The following is a 27,538-nucleotide window of genomic DNA, read 5'->3' as shown; positions in this document are numbered from 1 at the left end:
TAATGGTCACAAAAGTAAATTAGTTTATAGCAAAACATAGTTATAAAAATAATATTAACTATTTGTAATATTCATTTAAATGTCCGTTATGGTATTGACAGGATTTTGTGTTTTTCCACTAAAGATGCTCTTTTAAAAAAAACTACCAAAGATATTGCGTTACCATGGACATTTTATGAAATTTCAAATGTTAATGAAATAAAAAAAATAATAAAAGTTGTGAAAAAAGGGGGAAAAATTTGAAAAGTGCTTTTCCTGAAAACGTACGTTTTTAAATTTTCACTCCTAAACTTGATCAGCAAGATACAAGTTTGATTTAATATATTTTCTAAATACAGTGGACACAATAGAAGGGCATTTAGCAGGAAGTTGGTTATTTTTAATGCTAGATTTGAAATAAGTATGTGAAACTTACATTCAATTCTATGATATCACATTTTGAAGGTAACCACTATCTTGCATTATGAATTAGTATCAAGTTTTTTTTTACAATACTATTATTACAGTAGAGTGTGGATTTTCTAGAATAATGGGTACCAGATATGATCTGAACAATAACAAATCCAGATAGAGAGGAAAAAAATAAAACAGGGTGTCCACAGAAAATTTGTCATTAATTTCCATGACTGACCCTTACATAATTTTAACATAAGTGTTTTTATCTGAGATAAGATTACATTATTTGAAAACATTTAAGAATGAATCTCTTTACTCATTTGTAATCATAATTACAAACAAAATGAATCATTATTTATGTATTTCATACATAAAAAAAATTAAATTAGCTCCCTGTTGACCTGTAGAGTTTATGATTTGTTGGTTTTTGTGGGTAGAGTTATTACAGAATTATTCAAAAAACAATTTTATAATAACTACTCAAACCTCTTGACCTTAAGAATGTTAAAGTTGTGTTTGTGATTCCTGTGTTTTTATGCGTATTTGTGTCATAAAGTGAACTTTTCATAAAAAATGCGACCAAATTATTGACTGTAAAATAAATTACTTTAGTAAAACTAAAAATATACTTCAATTAAATGACGGCTATAGACCCTAAACACTTTACAAAATCATGCTTTAAGGCTCACTATCACTGATTAAACACATAATCCATTCCTAGTCTCAAGTAGTAAAACTTGTTTACATCCTATTTGTACAGGTAACATGGTACTTAAAACAGTGAAAATATAGACTTATTATTTATATTTTCAGCTGACGAAAAACTAAATCCTACGTCGTTTACTGAGGACCGTTTCACGCAATATTTAAATACTCCGTGTCTAATGTGCTACCAGTAATATAAGGGGGGATTATTTTAAAGTTCTGTCCGTCTTCTGATGTGAACTCTAATGTAGAGATTGTTTCGTCTGCTATGTCGTGTCCTACAATCGTGTTGACAGGTAATTCAAGATTAGCAGACGACAGTTCGGTGCTCAGTGGTTGTCCGTCCGAAGTAGTTATTTGCACAGGGATGATTTGTCCATCCTTAGTCGTTACTTGGAGGTTCTGTCCATCCGTTGTGGTTATCTGGATGGACAAAATCAACTTAAGTTTTCAATTCAATGACATTTTTTTATTTAATACAAATAAAATGACAAAGGGCATTATAACATTAAGCTACATAAGTCTCATAAAAGGCTCGTCCGTAGCACTTCTTGATTTAACTTGAGCGTCTTTTCAATGCATCAGATTGAGTCAGCCATAATTTATTAGTTTTCCCTTCCCAAACAGCAACACAGTGAAACAAAAAGAACTTAGGACTTGCCCTTCTAATGTTTAATATATTTTGTTACAGTTTAATATGTTTAAACTATAATACATGTTAAATACATTAATACATGTTTAATGTGTTTAATACATGGTTAATATATTCAGTATATTTTCAAAGATCCAGTGATGCTGATCAACTTCCTTTACAATGTTTGAAAATGTGAATTGTAATTTATAACAGCTGATCCTTCAGTTGAACGGTTATCCATAGTCAGACAGTAAACAAAGAGACAAAACAGTTTATGATGAAGGTTGGCTTAAAAAAAAACAAGCCGAGGCTATTTTTAGTGATGATTGTAACCTGGTTGTGGTAGGAAAATCAATCTTTTTCGTAAATCAACGATAAACAATTTTAATTTATTTAGCATTATTATATTACTATTTTTATTCACCTAACAAATATCCTAAACAAACATAATCTTGGAAAAATAAAAAAAAATATTGCAGCATTTGGTATCCATCACGAACAAGTTTTGAAATTTGAACCCCAATAAGAAGAACAATTTGTGCACCATAACAATGCAAACTACAAGAGTTTATTTTTATTTACACTCCAAAAGAATAATATGGGAATTTCAGTCTTGGGTCTAGGTCTCACTATACCATCTACCAAAATTCGCCAATACTAGATGATAAATTCACTACAAATAAGATTTCAAATCCAATTGTATAATTAGCTGCACAATACTTACTTAGTTATCAATAGTAAAACACTACAATACTTACATAGTTATAATAAATGTTAACACCTTTATACAAACTTTAGGTTAGCATAGGATTGACGAGGAAAGGAACAGGTCAGGTGTTTTCAAAAACCTCTTTATCATCTGTAAATTTACAAATGAATTGTACAAAACAAATGGAAACATGTTATAAATTTACTTGAAAATTAACCGTAACATTAATTTGTAGTATTTCCAAAACAATGTTTTGTTCGCTTGTTCACTTGGTAGCACCTCTGAGAAAAGTGATAGAATAAGTGGGTTACTCCAAAACAGGGGTTGTAGATCCATTGGTCTTTGTTACTTTTGAATATTTACATGTTGTAAGAAAGCATCATAAATAAATAACCTGATGGCAAATTGCGACTGGGTCAAGGAATTGAACCCAACAATCTTTAAATTTTAAAACTTAACTTGTCAAGTTAACTTTGTGAAAAAAAGGTTTACCCTTAACTGAAACAAGAAAATATTATTGAAACTATTTATTTATTTCTGAAATAAAATTATATTTTGTTTTTCAATAAACAAATCATCATCACAATGTCTGTAACATCTTCTAGACACAGTTTTGCCTTTAGATTGTTTAAAAAGTCAATGGTTTTGTTGGAGATACTTTATTTAATTTTTAGTATTAGGCCTATTTGTTCCCCAGTTCATTTCTTGCTAGGAGTGTTAAAACCTCTAACCAGATTCTTAACATTGTGTAGACTCTTTGATACTTGGATTCACTTAAGTAGCACTTTTGTTAGTGATAAAACAAAGGTAACAACTTCCGAATACTGCTACAAGTAGTGTAGTGTTTACCTGAAGTGAGCTGCCGTCCTGCATGGTGAACTGTATGGGGTTGCCCTGGTCGTCTGTGACTTGTAGTGGCTGGGTAGGCAGAGTGATGTTGTCATTTTGTAGGGTCACGTCTCCTCCCATCAGGTTAGGCAGGATGAACTTGGGAGTTTCCTGAACATAAGTTATAAGGTGATTAGCCTACTTTGTTAAACTTACATTCAGTGGCGATTCCAGGTGGGCGGGGGGGGGGGGGCTGTAGAGAATAAACCCCCCTCCCCCACCAATTGGACCCTGGAAGTATAAATGTAAACATACATTTTGTCATAAAAAACGTAACGGAGGTTTTTGGACTAAGCTCTAGATGTTAAAAATTATTTTAAAAATAGCAAATTTTCTGGGAAAGGACCCCCGAACCCCTTTTTCTGGTATAGAACACCCCAGTTAGCTGGCCCTTGACAAGATCCTAGAACCGCCACCACTCAAAACAGCTACATTCCTTAATCATAAAAGAGATAAGTTTGTACAAATTAGTGATGTGGCAATACCAAAATTTGTCAATTCTCGATACAGATACCAAAAAGTCAATCCTTGATACCTATAATTTGTTTTTCTTTTGCACGAATCTGTCTTTACACAAAGTAATTTTGTTTGTCTAAAATAAAGCAGCAATAGAAAATTTTTACTGGCCAACTCAAATTAAAACCCTAGTAAACATTAAATAAATACCATATCAAAGGTAACTAAATATCTTGCAAACAAATATCAAAAAGAAAATTTTATTACAGCAAGAGGTCTGCAAGCCTGTAGTTTTCGATCAAGCTGAGCTCGAGTTAATTTCGTGATCATCCCCCACAGTCGTGGAGACATCTTCATCGTATTCCGCAGTAAATGCAAAATCCTGAATATCTTTCTCCGTCACAGAAAAATATTACTGTCTTCTGCAGTCACAGTAAAATCCTGAATACTGCTCAGCGCAAATGGAACCAACATCTTCGTCACGGCAAAATATTGAACATCTCCTGCAGTCACGGGGGCGTCATTATCGTATTCCGTAATTGCGGCCAAATACTGACTATCTCCTGCGGTCTTGTTGACATCATTATTGTCTTCTACGAAAAACCCTTAACATATCCTGCGGTCACTTGATCATTATTGTTTTCCATGATAACGGCAAAATCATGAACATCTACTACAGTAGAACCCCTCATATCCGGCCACGACGGGACCAAGCCCCTGACCGGATAACGATTTGGCCGGATAAACCAACTTACTATGAAAATGACAATTCATACCTAATAATAATAGGTAATCAATATGCAATCAAAAGTATCATTTAATTCTGTTCTGGGATCATTTTTAGAAAAATAAACATGTTTGTAAAAAGGAAAAAAATTATTTGTAGGTTAAAGTCATTAAGTAATGAATGTACAAATATTACGATTCCAGGTAACAAAACCTATTAAATGGAGGTAAAAATGACAATAAATTGTACTTAAAGATCATTAGGACTTGAATGGTACATGCATTTCTACTCAACATTCTTAACCATTTTGTGAAGTACAAAAATTAATGTACTCGTATTGTACTGTAATAACCCCACTTTGGAAATAATCATTCAATTGATCTGAGTAGAATCAGAGGCCTACTAGCTCAACTGAGTATAGTGACTCAGCAAATAAATGTAGAAACAAACAGATAAATAATGAGAACAATTTATTTTATGACTTGAGCAGTCACAAAGTCTAGTGCTTGCATCTAAACGTCTGTAAGCTGTGAGAAAAAAATTTTGATTTTGGCTTCCTGGAAGGGGCCGGATAAACAGAGGACCGGTAAAACCAAGGCCGGATATGAGGGGTTCTACTGTACTACTGTGGTTGTGTATACATCATCATCGTCTCCCGCAGTCATGGAAAGATTATTGTTGTCATCCACGTGTGAACTTTTAAATCACGTGTTCTTCACGTTCGTGTCGGGTATCAGTATCGATTCTTGACTGATTCTTAATACCGATACCAAAGTCCAAGAATCGTTGGTACAAAGAATCTACAAATACCAAGTACAAATTAGTCACCTTGAGTTTGACAGGTGCAGTCTCAGGTACAATCTCCTCGTTGTCCTGCTGATAGGTGACGTAGAAGATCTGCTGAACATCGTCACTCTGCTTGAGACTATCTTTGTCAGCCAACACTGTATTCTCCTGCAGATGTGACTGTATGATGTTCCATACAGTGAGATCCACACCTTCAATGCCCGACTGTTCCTCCTCCACGACCTTCACTTCTCGAGCATGGACCTTTAAATAGATGAAGGCAACAACTTGGTTAGAGACTATCCATCAAAAATTTTAGTGGAAAAAGTCAGACATGTACTACACATGGTGTTCATCTTCTTTGTTTTTTGTTAATGACAATATAAGAGGTTTCTAGAGGTTATTGGATAACGATAACAGGAGTTGGAGTACAAACTTTCAAGATATTTTTTAGCTCAAATTTTAAATTATGTTTGTGATGGAAAACTGAATTTACATGAGTAGTTGAAAATGTCTGGTAAGAAAATTTCTTTATACTGTGGGGATAGGCCTACTAATAAAACACCAGTTTTATATAAGTAGTATGAGGGATAAACTTGCCTGTGTATTCCTAATCTAACAAATAGGCCCGAGCCCGGGATTGTTATTCATATTACTTCATGCTAAACCTTGTGGTTGCGGCATTATCACTTAGATTAAAACCATTGATGATTTTGCGGGCTTTGAACCCAGAACCCCAGTTACTGAAGTTTCTCGCTGTACCACTAGACCAGCTCACTCCCCTGAGCGTTAACTATACTAACAGTAATATATTATTATACTAACTACAATACTCTCCAGTTAGTTTGCTTAACTTTTTCCAAACCATTTTGTTTTCTTTTATGCTACATATTAGGCCTATATTTTTTATATCATAGAAAAGCTTTTCTTTTCTTTGATTGGTTACAAAGTTGCTGTGTTTTTAGTTTAAAACAGTTCAAACTGACAAACTATTTACCTTTTTGTGTTTTGTGAGATTTGAGCAATCGGCAAAAGTCTTGCCACAAATTGTGCAAGAGTACGGCTTTTCACCTGAAATAGAAATATAATAGGTTAAAACCACAAAAAACTAAGTTTAAAGCAAAGTTACATGGTGAGGTTTACAGTAAATCGGTAAATTAAACACAATACAATTAGAAAGTAAGCATCTTCACTTTTAAACTAAACTAAAAATAACCAGAACATAGTAAACAAAACCTCTTATTCTACAAAAAAAACTTATCCTCATACTCCAAAATTTCAAAAGAAAATACTTACTGAGGAAAATCTTATTCGAACCACACTAACAAGAGATCCCTGTTGTAAAATAAAAAAGATTACAAAAATTGAAACATTTATTTCTGTTTTAGCAGGGAGTTTGACAAGTTTACATGAAGACTGAGTCAACCGATTCTCTACTCTAAACAACACTGAAGTTTCATTCTTAATTACGGCTTCTAAAATCCCTTTACAATAATGCGATGGAGGAAAGGGTTGATTATGGCAGAAAATAATGCTTTTCCAAAAATATTGGTTTTGCCACTAAATTGCCAGCTACCTACTTACACTTCTCACACCCCTGACTGGCAGTAACTCTCTGTACACTCGGTTTTATTAAGTCAATTAGTGCCAGGTGAGTGGTCGAGTATAAGGAAGGCCCAATATTTACATAGAGGATAACCAATTCGCAAAGTGCTTTCATAGAGTTGTTTGAATGTACACACTAACTAGAAAAGCCAGTGGAAATTAAAAAAATAATAATTTGGTTTAAGGAACGGCATTTATCTTCGATCCTTTGAATGGAATCCTTCACAAAAACGAAACATCAATATGTTGTACTACAGTATATTGGGTAGAAATTGTCTTCTGTCTTTAGTTAATAAACTCCAATTTTCTCATCTAAGCTAACTAAACTCCACCTTTTTCAATCCTTAAGATTTAAAATCCTACTTTTAAAATCCTCTAAGATTCAGTAAAATCTAACCTACTCAAAATAAAAGCATGCAAACAACTATTTTTCTACAATAAATTAAACAAATACCCACCCGTGTGCAGCCTCATGTGTTTCTTGAGTGCCCACTGCTCAGGAAAGTCTCTGTTGCATACGTTACACTGGAATGGCTTCTCTCCCTTGTGTCTGCGAATGTGACACTTCCAAGCGTCCTTGTGTAGGAACGACTTTCCACAGAACTCGCACTTCCACGGTCGCTCTCCCGTGTGTCGCTTCATATGCAGCTTGTACTGCGCAGGTAAAGACAATTTGTTATTACACAACGGTGTGGTAATTTGACTGTGGTGCAGTTGACTGGGTAAAGATTTATTGTGTAAACAATTCAAGAGGAACCCTGCGATGGAAATTACTGGGAATTCTTATAAAAATGGGAAAATTTGAATTTTAACTAAATTAACTCAAAATAACCTGTTTACATTTGTGTTCTCTTTTTAAAATGTAGCCTACACACAATTTAACGTGGTTTTTGTTTTCAGCTCTTTCTAATTTTACTTTGTGGGGATAAACAAACTCTTTCACTACTATTCAACTATCCTCAGAAAAAATCAGACTAGAGGTCACCCTGTGGTCAAAACCTCTCTTTCATTTGTTTTGATTTTCTGTTTATATTTTGTCTCCAGCATGGCAACCCATAAGGCCCATGTTAATTTTTCTATTTTATTTTAATTTCATTTTTTGCGCTTATTTTTGAGTCCATTTTAATTTATAAAGGGATTCTGCGCTTCTACAGGCAAATATCTTTCTAAAAGTATGTGTAGATGTCCCCTACAATGCACACAAGCTGAGAAAAAAGGTGTCCAAGAAACATGCTTGTCTATTAATATATAGGACTAAAATCTGCTATTTCTTTAACCAGGACCTCTTATTAAGGTCAATAATCAAGGACAGCTGGGCCCAGTTTTGAACCATTAAAAATCTAAAGACTTTTCCCAGGATTGAACCAACAATACAACGACATTCTCATTACTATGCAAGCACTAGATTGCACATGCTACATATCCTGATAATTAGACCAATTTGTATATACCAAGGCAAAAAAATGTGGTTCGGATTCCACTATAAACTGTAGGTCCCTTAGTTGCCATTAGCTGTATGGGCTATTAACTAGGTGGCGTTCGCAGAGGCATCCACAAAATTGAGCGGAGTCATCAATGGTTTATATTATATTGTTTTTGTCATACTGCAGTAAAAACAGTCGTTTTTAATGCATGCGTTGCGGGTTTAAAATCGCAATTTTACTCTCAGGGAGTAAAAATCGTTTTTAGCCTCTGTAGAGTAAAAATCAGCTGTTGTCAACTCAGTTGTAAATTTATATTGTACACGATTGCATGTATCGAAATACGTATCGATTCGTGCTTCATAATCATTTTAACCTACAGTCGACAGTCTCTTCCCATAGCATTTTAGCATTGCAGATATATTAATCCATTCCCACACTCAACACTGCTCACCTTTACTACTTCCATCACCACTCCCTACGTCGTGGTCCTCTTTCCCTCTCTTCCTAAAACATTTTAGGATTGCAAATACAATAATGTAAGTGCCAAAGACAGTTCCCACACTCTGCACTGCAAGCCTTACTACTTCCTTAATCTTTTACAACGTCATAGACCTGATTCCTACCCTTCTCATAGCATTTAAGTATTAGATACATTTATCTAACTGCCCAAATGGTTCCCCCACTGCCAGCTTTTACTACTTCCTTCACCACTTCCTACGTCGTGGGGCTTGTTTCCTTCCCTTCTCATAGCATTTTAGGATTGAAGATACATTAATCTAACTGCCACAGACGGTTCTCACACTATGCTCATACTTTACTACTTCCTAAGCAACTTCCTACATCCTGTTTTCATAACTGTCAAGCATTTTACTATTTTAGATACGTTAATCTAATTGCCACAAACATTCCCCACAGCCCACACTGCTAGCCTTTACTACTTCCTTCACCACTTCCTACGTCTCGGACCTGTTTCCATCCCTTCCCATATCATTTTAGGCTTGCAGATCCCTTAATCTAATCGTCATAAACAGTTCCCACCCTCCGGACTGCTCGCATTTACTACTTCATTTACCACTTCCTACGTCACGGACCTGATTCCCTCCCTTCCCATAGCATTTTAGGATTACAGGTACCTTAATATAATCGTTATAAAAAGTTCCCACAATCCGGACTGCTCGCATTTACTACTTCCTTCACCACTTCCTACGCCACGGACCTGTTTACCTCTCTTCCCTTAGCATTTTAGGATTGTAGATACCTTAATCTAATCGTCATAAACAGTTTCCACACTCCAGACAGATCGCCTTGACAACTTCCTTCACCACTTCCTAAGTCGTGGACTGTTTTCCTCCCTTCCTATAGCATTTTAGGATTGCAGATACCTTAATCTAATCGTCACAAACAGTTCCCACAGTACGGACTGCTTGCCTTTACTACTTCCTTCACCACTTCCTACATCACGACCTGTTTTCCTCCCTTCCCATAGCATTTTAGGGTTGCAGATACCCTGATCTAATCGTCACAAACAGTTCCCACAGTCCGGACTGCTTGCCTTTACTACTTCCTTCACCACTTCCTACATCACGGACCTGTTTACCTCCCTTCCCATAGCATAATTGGATTGCAAATACCTTGTTATATTGTTATAAACATATCCCATACCCCGAAAAGCTCGCCTTTACTACTTCCTTCACCACTCCCTACGTCACGGACCTGTTTCCTTCCCTTCTAATAGCATTTTAGGATTGCAGATACCTTAATCTAATCGACATAAACAGTTTTTTCACTCCAGACAGCTCGCCTTGACTACTTCCTTCACCACTCCCTACGTCACGGACCTGTTTCCTTCCCTTCTAATAGCATTTTAGGATTGCAGATACCTTAATCTAATCGACATAAACAGTTTTTTCACTCCAGACAGCTCGCCTTGACAACTTCCTTCACCACTTCCTACGTCGCGGACCTGTTTTCCTCCCTTCCCATAGCATTTTAGGATTGCAGATACCCTAATCTAATCGTCACAAACAGTTCCCACAGTCCGGACTGCTTGCCTTTACTACTTCCTTCACCAATTCCTACATCACGGACCCGTTTCCCTCCCTTCCCATTGCATCATAGGATTGCAAATACCTTAATCTAATCGTCATAAAAAGTTTCCACACTCCAGACAGATCGCCTTGACATTTTCCTTCACCACTTCCTACGTCGCGGACCTGTTTTCTCCCTTCCCATAGCATTTTAGGATTGCAGATACCTTAATCTAATCGTCACAAACAGTTCTTACAGTCAGGACTGCTTGCCTTTACTACTTCCTTCACCACTTCCTACATCACGGACCTGTTTCCCTCCCTTCCCATAGCATCATAGGATTGCAAATTCCTTAATCTAATTGTGATAAACAGATCCCATACCCCGAACAGCTCGCCTTTACTACTTCCTTCACCACTTCCTACGTCACGGACCTGTTTCCTTCCCTTCCAATAGCATTTTAGGATTGCAGATACCTTAATCTAATCGACATAAACAGTTCCTACACTCCGGACAGCTCGCCTTGATTACTTCCTTCACCACTTCCTACGTCGGGGACCTGTTTCCTTCCCTTCCCATAGCATTTTAGGATTGTAGATACCTTAATCTAATCGTCATAAACAGTTTCCACACTCCAGACAGATCGCCTTGACGACTTTCTTCACCACTTCCTACGTCGCGGACCCGTTTTCCTCCCTCCCATAGAATTTTAGGAATGCAGATACCTTAATCCAATGGTCATAAACAGATCCCATACCCCGAACAGCTGGCTTTTACTACTTCCTTCACCGCTTCCTACGTCGCGGACCTGTTTTCCTCCCTTCCTATAGCATTTTAGGATTGCAGATACCTTAATCTAATCGTCACAAACAGTTCCCACAGTCCGGACTGCTTGCCTTTGCTACTTCCTTCACCACTTCCCACATCACGGACCTGTTTCCCTCCCTTCCCATAGCATCTTAGGATTGCAAATACCTCATTCTAATGGTCATATACGGATCCCATACCCCGAACAGCTCGCCTTTACTACTTCCTTCACCACTTCCTACGTCGCGGTCCTGTTTCCTTCCCTTCAATAGCATTTTAGGTTTGCAGTTTCCTTAATCCAATCGTCATAAACAGTTTCCACACTCCAGAGTGCTCACCTTTACTACTTCACTACTTCCTTCACCACTTCTTACGTCACGGACCTCAAGCGTCATTTAAATATATTTATGATCCATACCGTTTCTGTTCTAATATCTGTGGAATAAATGCTATCAGCTATTTCTTTATCTACTGCATTTAAAAGTCAACAGCTGATCATATGTCTTTGTTTATGTGTCAAATACTGTTTCCATAAGGATTAGGCCTACATTGAAACTTTGAGACCCAGTGGGGCGGATTCCTGGGGGACTTTTTTAACGCCATATAGATGTTGGCACTCACTGATATGGTCTTTATCACCATCAAAATTTGAAAACGATTGATTCAGCCGCCTAAGAGGAGTTTGCGTATTACAAAATGCATAAGAGTCAGCGTATAAGAGCTTCGCTCGCTTCGCTCGCTCCGCTCAATTAACAGCTGTGTCTCAGGAATGTCAGCCTTAGTCACTAACAAGACTACAAGATCACACCACTCATCCTACACTCATCTCCATTCATACTCGGCTTAAAATACCTACTATGTATGGTCGCCATTCCACAAATAAAGTATTAAAAAGTATTAAAGTACACACTATTAATGGAAATCACTCCCTCAAAGAATTAAAACAACTGTGCTTATAATTGTGCAATTGTACTCAATTGTGCTTAAAACATTTTTTATGTGTTTACTCCACCTGAGACGATGTAGTGAATTTCCTGCTACAGATGTTGCAGTCAAAAGGTTTCTCCCCTGTGTGGATCCTGTAATGTTCCTGGAGGTTGCCCTTCTGTGAAAACATCTTCTTGCAGACAGTACACTGGTACGGCTTCTGACCTGTGAAAGAATCAAGGTTAAGATAGCGTTGGTAGTGTGTGTAATTTTACTTCGTCACACAAACTAAATATTTCAATTACTTTTTAATATTTTTCTTGTTCTAAAGATTTAGATATTAAATATAAGTTTATAAATTTTAATCCTGCCTTTCTTACAATTAAATTATAAATTACAACCGTCTTCCCACTTCCGCTTGGACCACAAATAACACATCCAATATTGGTAGGAAATAGACCCAACTTCTTTGGTATATTTTCCTTAATATGTACTATTTTAAATTTGTGTTTTTGTTGAATAAAAGACATTTTTTATGTAATAAATACCCCCGCCGCAACAAACCTGCAGACTAAGCGAATTTCCATTTGCCTGATTGGATTTAGACTAAAATGTATCCTTAAAAATATCACATTTATTCCCTATTTAAATAGAATCAGTTTAACACATACTTAGGTTTGCTGCAACAGGGAGGGTAAAAGTGTTTTTTTATGTAAAATGTTAATAGTTGGTAAGAAATAAAAACATTTTCCAAATTTGGGCAAAATATGTTAATAAACAAGCACACTACAACGGTTTACTTATTCTCCATAAGAATAACATGGGAATTTTCAATTAACAATTTTTTGGAATTTTATCCGTAACCATTAGGCGCATTATAACGCTACAATATACCAAATTATTTGTTTTTTTAAGCTCTACAAAATAGTTTGGAAAGAAATTTCAAAATTTTATGTTTTTTGGGTCAAAAATAGGAAAAACCCATTTTTACCCCATAAAAGCCCCCATAAACCCCTGTTCCCATGGTCCGATCATGCTGGTTCGCGAACTCGTTCGAATAAACGTAGGTTTACACGTTTGTACCAAATTTCATCAAAATCGGATCATTTTTGCTCGAGTTATCGCGCTAACGGACACATATATATATATATATATATATATTAATAATTGGAAACATTATAACAACATTAAGTACCCTTTTAAATTCATTAATGTTGTTATAATGTTTCCAATTATTAATATAATAGTAGCCCTAATCACACCATACTTATTATATATATATATATATATATGAATTTCAACGGATGGTGTTTTTGGCCTCTAGGGACCTCAAAACGAAAAAAAAATCGGTCCCGGGTCCAGGTCTTACCATGAGTACTTCGGTAATAGCTTATTCCCTATATGGGAAATTCGCTAAAATGGTATGAAATGATAAGAGAACATGTAAAAAGGGCAAAGGTTTGTTCTTAAAGCCCTACAGGGGTCGAGGGTTATTGAGTACTCTCATAAATAACCTTCCATTCCCACTTCACATGCTCGTATCGGTACTGTGGGCCTGGAACTAATATACGTGAAAATCTAGCCAAAGTTGTACCTCCAAAAAATAAGCTAGACTCTTAATGTAAAGAGCATGACATATTCTACATCAATGATCCCGATATTTAAAGAAAGATATTTAAAAAAGAAGGTTGGGGATTCAAGCATGGTGGGAAACTAAGTAACATGTTTTAAGCACCAGGTGTAGTTGAAAGACCAAAAAGAATATTTGAGATGGACCAGATAAGTGGAAAAATAGGGTAAATGGAGCTATGATAAAATAAATATGGAAGAAGACCTCCTGTACTTAAAGATGAGATGGAAAGAGGAAGTATAGCCAAAAACAAGGATTTTTTGAGAGTGGAGTCCTGAACTATTGGTAAAAAATACTCCTGATCTTGAGGTGGGATTATATTTAGTTCGGAATTTTCCCATGATAGGGTTTATCTACTGTTGGTGGTCGCAAATAACAATGACCTCTATTATAGCAGGAGATATCCAAGGATTTGCCACTATGGTAACCATTTTTCTGTGATTGCGGGAGATAGTAACGACTGTACCATAACCACCACTTACAGTCAAGATTAAGTAGAATAGTGAAATAAAGACTGACATCTTATTTCATAATTATTTCTATTTGCAAGAGATCAAGATTTTTCCTTGTTTTACAGAAGCATAATCCCATTCTGTTATATCCCAGATAAAAATCCCATCCTTTTCACATCTTGAAATACTAATGCTGTTTTGTTCACTTTCTGAAATAAAAATTCAGTCTTGTTTTGAATTGAAAGTATAACCCAGCCACTGACCAGAATGCCACCTGTAGTGCAGTGTGAGGCTGGTCTTGTGAGCAAACTGTTGTCCACAATGTTCACATTTATGCTTCTTCTCCCCAGTGTGTGTCGCGTGATGGTTCATCAGGTTGGCTTTGGTCTTGAAACTCGCTAAGCACACATTGCAAGTGAATGGCCTGCAACATCAATCAACCTAATATAACAGACAATGAAATCAAAAGTAGGCATACATAGCTTTTATGGAAATTGGCATGCCATTGATTGACTTAACGTCTCTTAACGATCTCCAGTCTGTGCTCAGATGTAACTTATATTTTGTAAATACAATTTCAATCTATACATTTCTTTATATTTGCACATTAATAAAAAATATTCTCTTCAACAGTCTGTTACAGCAATAAGTATTATTCTTACAAAAAAATTTTAAATAAAGTTGCAAAGTGCATTTAGATTTGTAGATTACTTGAGTAGTTTAATTTTGACCTCTCTTGACCTTGCATTAGCTCGTCCACATTGAGAGAACGTATCAAGCAAGGCAAGGGGCAAGCTGGTACAGCGCCACTGTAAGTTGTGTTAGTAAATATTTTTTTTATAAGAATATTTTCTGAGGCAAAATTAATGGCCCACCTTATATCCGAGTGGACCAGCTGATGTCTTTGTAACAGCTGTTTGTGTTTGAAGCTTTTACCACATTTGTTGCACACAAAGCGTCTGCCGTTGTTGTGTTCGGCTTCACGATGGTACAGCACTGAGCTCGGGTGGTTCAACTTCTTACCACACAGATTACAGGGGTAGCCCTTCTCCCTACTGCCGACCTGGGACCACTTTTCCCTTTTGCGGACTTGAATGATTTTGGGCTTCTTCTCCTCACTGCTGATCTGAGAGGGAACAAATATTTTTTAAAGAGACAATTTAAATTGTTAGTTAATCTAAAATTCAAAACAGTGTAAAAATTGTTCATCCAAATATTTGTACTTGAGGCATTTGGTTGTCAAAGGCTTTGTTGACATTCTGACAACAATAAATGCTGGACAGATTTGTGGATGGACAAAAGACCAGAATTTGATGCCTCTTTTAACGTTTCTCTATTTTTTTTTTCAAGGTAAATTTTACATTGGGCGCTTTAATCATTGGTTATAATACCATTGAGGACAAGCAGTGGTCTACAAAACTATTTTTTTTATATTTAGTCATAATGATGTTAAAGTTGGTAACATTTTAGGAAATTAAATTAATATAAGAACATAACAAATCAACTGTAGCTAGCTAGGCTTAGCTGTTTTATAAGGGGTTTTTAATTTTACAAAAAGCTTCTTAATATAATGTTGCACAGCAGAAACTTCCCGAATATTTTAAAATTTCAATTTTATCCTACCTAACTTTAAAGTACCTAATGAATGTTTCAAACAACAAAACAATTTACCTCTTCATGAGTGAGTAAATGAGTCTTCAAGGTTGCTCGGAAAGCAAAGCTTTTCTGGCAAATGTAACATTGGTAAGGCTGCACTTCTTCACTGTGGACTTCAGCCAAATGATCCTTAATGGACAAAATCAATAAATCATTCATCAATATTGTTGATGTACTAGTTAGACAGCATCAAGTTTCAACAATTTATTTTTATGGTAAAAACAATCAGGTCATCATCTAATCCATGCCTAAACCTAACGTGGTGATGGTAGGCTCTCACAGTCACAACAGACTCTCGATAGTGGTCTTCAGGAAATGAACTTATTGTTGAATTATAAAAAAATAGTGGTTAAATTGAATGGGTTTAACTGTAGTTGAATCGGATGGGTTGGATTGTAGTTGAATCAGATGGGTAGATAGGGGATCGGATGGGAGAGGTCTTTGTTGGGGGGGTGTGGTTTTCCCTGAAGCCGGAATGCTGCAAGACATGCGAAACATCACCAGTAACTTTGAAAACCAAACGGCGTGGCCATCTTCCGAAGACCACAATTCATCGGAATACACCTAACACATTTTATTTGTTAGAGGAAATAGCACATTTTATCCTAAAGGCAACAATGTAAAAATAATAAGTTGACAAATAAAACATAATAAACGTTGACGAATAGAAACTGAAAACATTTCCAATATTAATTAGACATACAGCAGAGTCCAAATAGTCCGAAGATCTGCCTAAAGTGAACCGGACTTGTTCAGATTTGTATCCATTAACTAAAAGGAGTAATTGATCAATTATTTTCAAAGGAGAAGATATTTTTATTTTGTACTTACAGAAACAAACCAACTTCATATCATACCACTTGTACTGATATTAAAAATAATTACTAACAATGCAAGATACTTCTAGAATCCGCACATTAACATCATCTTCGAGTTTAGTTTCCTTCATTACTTTGTTTTTCTTCCCTTTTGGACAAAAATTATAAATCTACATGTGTTTCAAAAGTTAGCAACTGTACCAACTGGTAGATTAGAAAATATAGATAGAAAACCATTCTTTTCTTTTAGGAGGTTGCCGAAAAACAAATTCTACCTATAAAACGAACTTAACCTTGCTTTTTCCTGTCCACATAGACTATAACTACCCGTGCGTAGAATGTATCCAGCAAAGCAAGGGGTGAGCTGGTACAGTACGAAGGTGAACTGTACTGATAAAATGTTTGTGGCAGTGACCAGGATCTGAACCCACAACATCTCTGCCTTGGGCCCGAAGTCTGTGACGTTACCATCTGAGCCACCGACTCACCATGTCAATCTAAAATTTACTGACAAATAAAGATTTCTACCTCGTAGCCTTGTTTAGAAGGCAAAACTTGTTCACAGTGTTTACAGCTGATTTCTGAAGACTCTTCTGTGGTTTTCTCTCCATTTTCTTCGTCAAAGTCTATTATATCTACAACAAAAAATACAAAATAATGATAATACAGTAATCTTAACTGATAAGGAGAACTTATAAATGCCAAACCTAATCTATATAGCCTATTTAATATACTGAACATGGCAAGTTTGTTCCCAATAATGGCTTTTTGTTTTTAAAAAGCCTTACTCCACGTATTATATATCAAAACACACATCTGGGTGTTTGATTTGCAAACTGGCTTTAGATTTTCGATTCAAGCCATAAAATTCTAGAGAAACGCAAAAAAACACTTGTTTACATTCGTTTGTTAACAATGTAAACAAAGGCTTTACTTGTTATACATAATTTAAATATAATGGATAACCTATAGCGTTCATTTATTTATTATAACGATCTTGAAACCATAAAATATAACATTTGACCTAACAGACATGCCTTAATTAATTAAAATGAAAACTGATTCAAAAAATTACATTTTGAATCTAAGGAAGTAAAGCAACTATTGTTAACGTCCATTTTTTACCATCCTCAAATTTTAGAGACATCCGAGCATAAGGCTTTGTAGAGAAAAACAAGTAAAACAAATGTTTACTTGTTTAAAATACCTACTAAAATAATTACTTGTAATAGATAATAAATCGACCTACCTTCGCCAGTGTGACCCGATATCTTCTGATGTAATTCAAAGTTTTCCTTTGTCGAGAATCTTTTTTGGCAAGTTGTACACTGGAACTTAACTCCTTTATGTATAGACCTGAAACCAGTTTAATCTTTCACTTGGCAAGCTTACAAAGTAGTGAAGATCCTCATCAACTTTGGGCTAGAAATATTAAAATGTTATTTTATCTTCCCCTGCTGAAACAATTATACCATAGAAGCCACATATCATCTGCCATAGAGGCATTTTGTCATGATGTTCAAGAATTACAAGGTTTTTAACTTACATTAACGATTGAAATATTCAAAACGCCTTTCACTGATTTTATCTGCCACATCAGCAAACAACCAACTAAATGGGTTAATTGATGAAAAATGTGATAGCCTAGTGAACTAAACTTTTTTATTGTATCGTAAAAAATCAATAAGTAGCAATTTCACAGTAATTTGCCAAGTTTTAAGTCTTGAAATTAACATCTTTGTTATATTCACCAGAGTTATAAAATTCAAGGATAATATACAAAGCATTAATATTTTTAAAATCCTGGTTTCTAAAACAATTTGTTTTTAAATAACTCATAACAAGATGTTAAAATATATTTTTTAATACACCCATTGGGCTCAAGGTTGTGTGCTAATATAAGTTCCTGACTTACTTATGGAATACGTATCGTCCATGGTGTAGAAAGCCTCTGCCACAAATCTCACATTGATAGCGTATCTTCTTCCTCAGTCTTCTCCTCGTCTTCACTTTGTTCACTATGACCACTTCTCCCAAATCTGTGCCTTCTTGAGTTTCCAAGTGACCAATCACTTCTGAAAAGAGAAACTTGGCAACTGAGTTTGATTATCATGACAGGTTGGCAAAAAAATACTACATATTCATTAACTATTTAAACAAAAAACCGATTTTTCTTCAGCCATAGTAGCAATGCGTAGTATTTATCTCCAAAGTGTCATTTGCAAAATTCCAAGGCCAACGCTTAGCCAAGAATCTTACATCTTCCACATTTCCAGCCATCACTTCTATTTGCAACTGAGCAAAAAATATTTGTGTGAAATAACATCCTTTGTAAAGTTGGTCTGTGAGAAAACTATAGGTCTTTATCTATCAGTCAGGCAATTTTTGGTCAATGAGAAAGTTTGAGGGAAAAAATCAAATTAAATGTCAATATTTAAAAAAATTTATGGTTTTTGTTGTGTTTGCAGGGCCGTATTTACCTAACGGCGTACACGGCAGTTACCTGGGGCCTTGGATACAGGGAGCCTCAAAAGATTTTTTTTGTTCTTTTGAAAATAGATTTTGCAAATGATTTGCTAGAGGGGAACAATTTTTGACTTGAGCTTTTATTCTCGGGATCGCCGAAAGCATCTGCGAAGATTAGGCGATCAAAAATTAAGTGTTTGCGACCACGGGTAATGATAATCAAGTCTCAGCGACCGCAAAAGATGTTCATGATTCCTCCGGGAACATCGAGACCAAAACACTCACCACTAACTGGCTCCACAGTACTAGCTGCTACAGGAGGTTCTTCTGGCACTTCCAAAGTTATTGTTACTGCCTCCTTCTCTTCTTCCTCGTCAATAACTCCTTCCTCCTTGAATATCCTCTCCAACTCCTTGCCTTGAACTGCTTCTTTGTACCTGCAGCCAACACAGTGAATCTTTACCTTATTGTTTACCTTATTATCTCTACAATGAAATGATTGAATAAAAAAACCTAATCCAATTATTAACCTAAAATTTAAACACCTAGGTTTAGCCGTGGCACATTTTGATCTTCTTATCAAATTAACTTGTTATAAATGAAAAATAAACTTGCAATTGGTAATATTTTCCTTTTATATAAAAATATTAATGATATTAATTATGTACAAATTGAAATACATCGCTTAGTGCAGATATCACACAACTGCAAAAGTATGTTGGTTATGGGGTTTCCGCAATAAACGATTCTGCAACACTCACCTCTGGGGAATTTTTCTTTTTCTTCGAGTTCTTCCTTCAACATCATCATCCTTGTTGTTTTTATCATCTTTCCTCTGTTCTTCATCAACAACATCAGCCGAGTTTTCGTTCAGGACGTCTGGTGCACTTTGAGTCATTTTTTTAGGTCTTCCCCTCTTTTTTCGGGGCTTCTCGAGACCTTCAGCTTTCAAAACGATTGGTTCTTCTGGTTTATACATAGCTCCGTTTTCACCAAAAACTGTAAATACAGTAATTGCTTATTTTTAAAACCAATGTTCTATTAATCTATTTTTAAGAACCTAAAAAGGTATCTCATGTTTTTAAATCACCCTTAAGAGCCAATATTTTTAGCTTTTTTAATCACAACAGGCTCCAATTCTGCAGACTTCTTAAGTTATTTTTATTATTAGCCATACCATAACATATCGATCAACAATTTCTACCAGTTAATTATTTTGATTTATTAATCTGCAAAAGATGTGCTTACCTTAGCATACCATTAAAGATCTGAATATCTCTTATTCATCTAGGGGTACTCACGACAATCGCAGACTGATAATTGCAATCGTAAACTAGTGCCGAAAAAATCCATTCTTCTCGACTGCCACAACAAAGTTGTTACTTCCTGATTCAAACCAATTACCCTTATTTCCAAACTTCCCAACCAGTACACATCACCAGGAAGTAGCCACATTTTGTACAATGCTTTACCTGCTAGGCTATAGTATTATTCAACCCCCAATTCAATCAAACTTTTGAGTTTTTTTGTTTTCAGAAATATTATTTTTCTATGTAAAAATGTTTCATTTTAAATTTTACAAAAGAAGGCCTAACAATACAAATGTTGGTCTAATGTTCTGCATGCTCGTTGGAGTGGATGAAAAAAAAAACATAGCCTAACCTTTTACAATCAATAACTATGTAAAGAGCAGATTAACACTGATACCGAAACCCCGGTCTGACAGGCCCACAAGAATTTTCGAAAACGCATGTTGGCAACACTGTTTACTTGGGAGATTCCATTCCCCCAATACCTTCCCCCCTTTTCCTCCCCTACCTATTGATATATTGTTTGTTCATTTTGCATGGGTGCCGTGACCTTGACAGGTTGTCTGTTCACAAAATGTCCGTCTCAGAAGCCCTGCGTTAGTGTATTTTAAAGCGGGGTCTCACAGGCCGAGGGTTTCGGTTTGTGTGTTTCTAAGCGGGGTCCATTATTTTTCAAATGGGGTCTCACAGACCGGGGGTTTCGGTTAACGTCAGCCAGAGTAGGGTTTCGGTATTAGTGTTAAATTAGGTACGGTATTTATTATGTTAGCTCATCATGAGCAGTTCTACCATTTCCTTATCACTATAAATAAACAGTTTTCAAAGAGTTCACCATCTAGTAAATTCAAAACAAATACATATTTTGTCCCTTTACCTTATGTATCTACATTTAAACATGACTTTCTCAGAGGAAATAAAAGCATTACCTTCCACACTAAGCTGAGGTTCGTAATCTTCCAACAATCCTTCCACAAACTCCGCCCCTTCTGTGGCAGTAGTTAACATCTCCTCTTGGCTGTACGAGTGTTCGGACACATTGTTCGATGTGCCTTCCGTAGCGGCTGCTCTAGGTAACTGAGAACTGGAGGGTGTCTCCCTTTCTGTCTTCTTTTTACGAGCAACCTAGACATTTGTAACTTTATTACCTTCGAGATTTTAGTAAAAACTCAATGATCATTTCCGCGTAGGTCACAGGTAGTCTCTTTTGACTGTCGCTGTTAGGACAATGTCTATGGAGGAATATCCACCGCTGTCGACCCGATCAACCCCTGTGTCTAGTGATGAAGTGCTGAATGTGTCTAGAGGTGATAATACGGAGGATGAAGAAATTAGTGGAAAGAGTGATAGTTGTAAGGAAAACGATAATGTCATACCTCCTGCTTCTTTAAACGGTTTTGGAGAAATGGAAAAAACTCCAACTTAGGTCAATTCCCATCAACTTCAAAAAATAAAAGTAAAAATATTTCAAATATAAGAATATTTCATCAGAATATTGAAAATTTAATTTCACGGATTGACTCGCTGGAAATAGTTTTAGATGAAATAAAACCCCATATCGTAGTATTAACTGAACATAATTTAAAAAATGATGAAATGGCCAGACTTAATATAAAAAATTTTAGTGTCAATTCTTATTATTGTAGAGAGACCACCACAAAAGGAGGTGTCGTTATTTTGTCTAGTAAATCTATTAAGTGGAAGCAGGTGGTAGAAATTAAAATTCATAATCTAGGAGAAGATAAAAAATTTGAGTTTTGTGCTGTGAAATTCATAGTTAATAAAAATATGTTTGTACTAGTAGGCATATATCGCTCCCCGAGCACCAATCCTTTTGAATTTATAGAGCTTTTGAACGAGTTAATAATGAATCTACTTTCTATTTGTAGTAATCTCATAATTGCTGGGGATCTAAATATAAATGTTATTAATAACGAAAAAGATTGTAAAGCACTATGCAATATGTTGAGTAGTCATGGTATGTCTCACTTAGTTACATTTCCCACAAGAATAAGTGAAAAAAGTCAAACATGTATTGATAATTTCCTTACATCTATTTCAAAAGCACAAACTAAAGTAGAAGGTGTGATCACTTATCTCTCTGACCACGATGGTCAAATTTTAGATTTTTTATTTGATATACCTCATTTGGAAGGTGGAAATAAAACAAAATATAAGAGATGCTTTTCAAAAGATAATGTAAACCTATTTCTTGAATCACTTAAAAGTGAAAACTGGAATGAAGTTTATTTTTCATGTGTGGAGGACAAATATAATAAGTTTCTCAATATTTTTATGTATCATTTTAACTTAGCTTTTCCAAAAAAAGTTAAAAGGATAAATTATGAGCAAAAATCCTGGGTCACAGAAGAAATAAAACAGCAAAGAAACAATATTATTGACTTAGAGAAAGAAGCTAGAGTAACAAAAAACAAAGAATTGAAGAAATATGTTAAAGAGAAAAATAAGTTATATAGGAAAATGTTAAAAGATTCAAAAACCAATTTTTATAATAAGCAGATAAATGAATCAGAAAATGTCATTAAAACAACTTGGAAAATAGTAAATACTGAGGTTGGAGTTCTGCCCAAAAACAAACAAAATCTAGAATTGACTGTAGATAATAAGAATGTATCTGATGTTTTAGTTATAAGTAATTTGTTAAACAATTATTTTATAAACTGTATAAAAGATCTTCAAACAAAATCAGATATAGAACCTAGTGTACAGAAAAATAGTCTTTCAAGTAGTCTCACTCCTCATAATCAGACTTTTCGCTGTGAGCCCACAGATGAAAACGAAATTATTAAAATATTAGATTCTTTAAAAAATAAGCAATCATATGGGTTTGATGAAATTCCTGTAACTATAATAAAATCTGCAAAAATACACCTATGTAAAATCTTAGTTCATCTGGTTAACTCTTCTTTAATATCTGGCATTTTTCCAAAAAAATTAAAAATATCCAAAGTTGTACCTATACATAAAAAAGATTCTACAAAAGACATGTCCAATTATCGTCCAATTTCGATTCTGCCATCCTTTTCAAAAATTTATGAAAAAGTCATGTACAGAAGATTATCCCAATTCTTAGAAAATTCAAACATTCTAGATATGTCCCAGCACGGTTTTCGGCCCGGAAAATCGGTTTTCACTGCAGCCGTTTCTTTTATTGAATCCATCATAGAGTCCATAGATAAAGGGGAGAACGTAGTGGGCATATTTATGGATTTAACAAAAGCTTTTGAAAGCGTAAATCATCATCTATTGCTTGATAAATTATTGAACTTTGGTGTCAAGGGAGTTGCATACAATTGGTTTAAGTCATACCTTTCCGACCGATATCAGTATGTTGAAATTAACCAAACCATTTCAAATAGGATCACGGGCGCAGCATCGGACTTATGTTTGGTCTCATGTGGCGTCCCACAGGGATCGATTCTGGGTCCTTTGCTGTTCTTATGTTACATAACCGGACTTCCTAAAGTGCTACAGACTGTTCCCCATAGTAATTTATGTTTATATGCAGACGACGCAAATTTAAAAATCTCAGCAAAGAACCAAAATGAAATTGAATATTTAAGTTTTATAGAACTAGCTAATATAAAGCAATACTTCAATAATAATAGTCTTTTGTTAAATCCAAATAAAACTAAATTTATTACATTTTCCACAAAGCAAAATCGTAAAAAAATATCTCCAAATATAATGATTGAAGAGGAAATTATTGAACAAGTGGATGAGGCTAAATTTTTAGGTCTATATATTGATGAAAACTTATGCTGGGACAAACATGTCGAACATATATCGAGAAAAATTAACTCCGGTTTATTCGCCTTAAGGCGTATGGCCAGCCTATGCTCATTGCCTGTACTAAAACAAATATATTTTGCTCTGATTCACTCTAATATTTCTTATGGAATTGGCTTGTATGGTGCAACAACAATAAATAATCTGAATACAATTCTAAACCTACAGAAAAAAGCAATTAGATGTATGCTCAAACTTGAAGATGATGACTCCGCAAGAGAACACTTCAAAAATCTTAAAATTTTAACTGTGTATGGTCTGTATATTTTTGAATGTATCTTATTTTTTATAACAAAAACTTATGTACAACCAATAGGTCATCAATATAACACAAGAAGACAGACCGAAAAACATTTTGAAAAACATAGATTGGAATTTTTCAAAAAAAAGACGACATACATTGGCAATAAATTCTTTAAAGCACTTCCGAATGAACTAAGATCAGAAAAAAATAATAACAAACTAAAATGTAAATTGAAAATATATTTGATCAACAAACCCATTTACTCAATAGAGGAATTTTATGAATACAACAAAATTATGAAGCAGTAGTGGTAGTTTTTTTTTTTTAAATTTATAATTGTATTATTTTTTAGTTTTATATTTGACGCCATTTCTTGTAATGACATGTACAAGGACAAATAAAGTGATTTGATTGATTGATTGATTGATTGATTGACATACATAGATGATAGGATAGTCAGCATTCAATACCACACATTGAGGTTACAGTGGTTGAAATTTTTAACAGTAAAATCACAGGAGAGTAATATTAATTATTAAATGTACACAAATAATATTGGAACAAGATTAGTGTACAGTTAATGCTTAACTCTAATTTTCAAAACTAATGTGTCTAACATGAGTAATACAGGTAGACAGTAGCTAACTTAGTAGACGGTAGCTAATGTGCAAAACCAAGATGATGAGTCAACACAAGCTATCAATATAGGCTACTCTATTTAAAATCATATTTATAACATTTGTAAATTCCAGCGGCTGCTAAACCACCACAATGTGATTAAAAAAAGGTCGTAATATCTTTACATTATTTACCTATGTGTTTATTGATTCATTCATGTTAGTGAATCATCTCTCTCCATCATGTTACACTCATCTTGATTTATATTTTTCTTATGTAATTAATTACCTGTTGCTTCCACATTTCCCGGATTTTCTTCTGTCCTTCAATAACCAGATCAAAGAACTGCACAGTTGCTTGTACTTGAATATTGCAACCAGGACAAATTGTTTGAGGCAGTTTTCCATCGCTCTGCACCTATAACAGTCATTACCGTGGGTCACCATGGGTGGCAGGAGCGATTTTGGAAGAGCGTGGGAATACACGAAATACTAAAAATGTGTTATTTTATCAGGACCTTTAATTTTTCAACTCCTGAACGTTCGGGTGAGCACCAGAATAGCAAGGGACAGGGCAGTACGGTACTGTATATTAAAATATTTTCAATATTCACAATTCAACGTGATTATCGTGTTCTTAGCATTAAACTAAGAATTTTCAGGCTTCCAATTCTAAAAGTTCAAACGCTGAGTTTATTCTAAATATCGGAAAAAAGAAAAACAATAATTGCTTGGGAAATTATTATGACACTGGTTACAATATATTTATTAGGATTAGGCCTATTTATTTTTAACTCTTTGCATGTATTTTTATTTATTTAACTGTACAACTATTTATTTATGGTAGGGAATGTCTGTGATATAGCCTAAACGTGACTGTGATAATAGGCCTATATAGCTATTGAGTAGCCTATATAATGTGTTTCTGACGAGGTCTATTGTAATCAGAGATTATTCAACGACTACCTAATAAAATACTTGATTACTTTATAGTTTTAATGTGTGGATTTGAATAGTTTTGAAATTTGTTGGGTATGAATAGCAGTTCTGATAATGCAATCACAGAAAATGTCTTGAAAGTTTTCAGGACCAAAATGTACAATATAGCTGCTGTATGTAAAGGGCCTACTGTCGGGTCAAAAAGTATAGATAGGTACTCATGTTTGAGATAAACAATAAACTTGAATGGTAGCTCCACAGAATACTCAGACAGTGATTATTCCGATGAGTAATCTCGTGTAAAACGAAAAAAAATGTAAATAATGTCTTCTTCTGTACATATAATTATTTTGGACTAGGCCTATAGGCCTACTATTGTAAATAGATCTTTGACAACGGCTACCTAGCCAGCAAACCATTTTAAACCTGCCATTGGAGGTCCAAAGCCCTCATGAGAAAAGGTGATGGGAAATGGTAATTTGTGTAACACGATCCCAGATATGGTTTAGGGGTAGGGTACGATTGTGGTGATGAGGTTCGGCGGTTTGGTCCGGGCTGTCGAAAACCGGTCCCGGGCAGGGAGAACCACTTGATTTCAAATAATTTCAAATTGTTTAAGTTTAACTTAACTTATTCAGCCATTATACATTACAGTAATATGCTATGTCTAATATACAAAACGTTAATTGTTAATTCAATTAATATTTCCTTTGCTAAAATTAGGGTTTTGAGCATTTTACTTTGTCACGATTAAAACTTGCATTTTAAGTGCCATATGACAATTTCGTCCTTCTACAAATGGATTTGAATTTCCCTCTTGATTTATATTGATAGTGCCTGTCTGCTAGGCTCCTTGCTTGACGGGATAAAAATTGAAGACCACCGTCAGAATAGAACTAGGCTAGGTGAAAAGTGTAAAATCAAGCTAGATTAATCAGAGATATATTTCATATTCATTTAAAGTTTCCATTGAAAATACTGATTTACTATGATTATTCAAAACAAGAATAGGTAGAAATTGATTAGAGTTGTAGCCCAAGATACACAGGTGCAACGTTGATCAGTAAAAGCTCCATTTTGTTTTCAGAGTAAGTCAAGTTGTACACTTTTACAATCTTAAAATATTATAATACCTTGAAAGGGAGGTACATGTTGATGAAAGATCCAAGGTCCCCATCAGTTGAATTTTCGTCGAACAAAAGAACTCCATTTGGATTATTTTCAGCGCAAAGTCTACAAATTGTAGAAAGATTGAGATCAACAACTTCCATTGTGTTGACTACCTAACCTAACCTAGCAGAAGCAAGCAAGCCAATCAGAGTTGTCAATTCTAACAGCTGAAATCCTTTGCGCAGAGGAGACGATATCGTTCTCTGATTGGTTATGTTTGATTTTTGGCGGGAAATGCGAAAAGTTCAAAACACAAACAGCTAAACAAGATTAGCTATCCACATGTCACACATTAATAAAAGTAATATTAAATGTTATCACTAACATTATCGTTGAA

General features: G+C 35.0%; 1 protein-coding gene across 1 annotated transcript; it reads right to left on the bottom strand.

The window, feature by feature from the left end:
* Positions 1 to 234: 234 nt before the first annotated feature.
* LOC129001563 (zinc finger protein 709-like) lies at positions 235 to 27,305 on the bottom strand. The gene is made up of 17 exons (XM_054428893.1): positions 27,165 to 27,305; positions 25,382 to 25,510; positions 21,351 to 21,546; positions 19,876 to 20,113; positions 19,400 to 19,551; positions 18,564 to 18,723; positions 17,898 to 18,004; positions 17,177 to 17,283; positions 15,846 to 15,959; positions 15,050 to 15,300; positions 14,438 to 14,598; positions 12,178 to 12,317; positions 7,365 to 7,560; positions 6,299 to 6,372; positions 5,344 to 5,565; positions 3,294 to 3,443; positions 235 to 1,524 (listed from the first exon to the last, which is right to left on the bottom strand). The coding sequence occupies exons 1-17, from the start codon at positions 27,300 to 27,302 to the stop codon at positions 1,252 to 1,254; spliced, it is 2,808 nt and encodes a 935-aa protein (XP_054284868.1). The 5' UTR covers positions 27,303 to 27,305; the 3' UTR covers positions 235 to 1,251.
* Between the last annotated feature and the right edge of the window lie 233 nt (positions 27,306 to 27,538).

The sequence above is a fragment of the Macrosteles quadrilineatus genome, unplaced genomic scaffold, assembly GCF_028750875.1.
Source record: "Macrosteles quadrilineatus isolate MER2022 unplaced genomic scaffold, UCM_ALF_1.0 Scaffold_8__2_contigs__length_117827958, whole genome shotgun sequence".
Lineage (NCBI taxonomy): Eukaryota > Metazoa > Arthropoda > Insecta > Hemiptera > Cicadellidae > Macrosteles > Macrosteles quadrilineatus.
The sequence above is the reverse complement of the archived record's forward strand: the minus strand, read 5'-3'. Positions and strand labels throughout refer to the sequence as shown.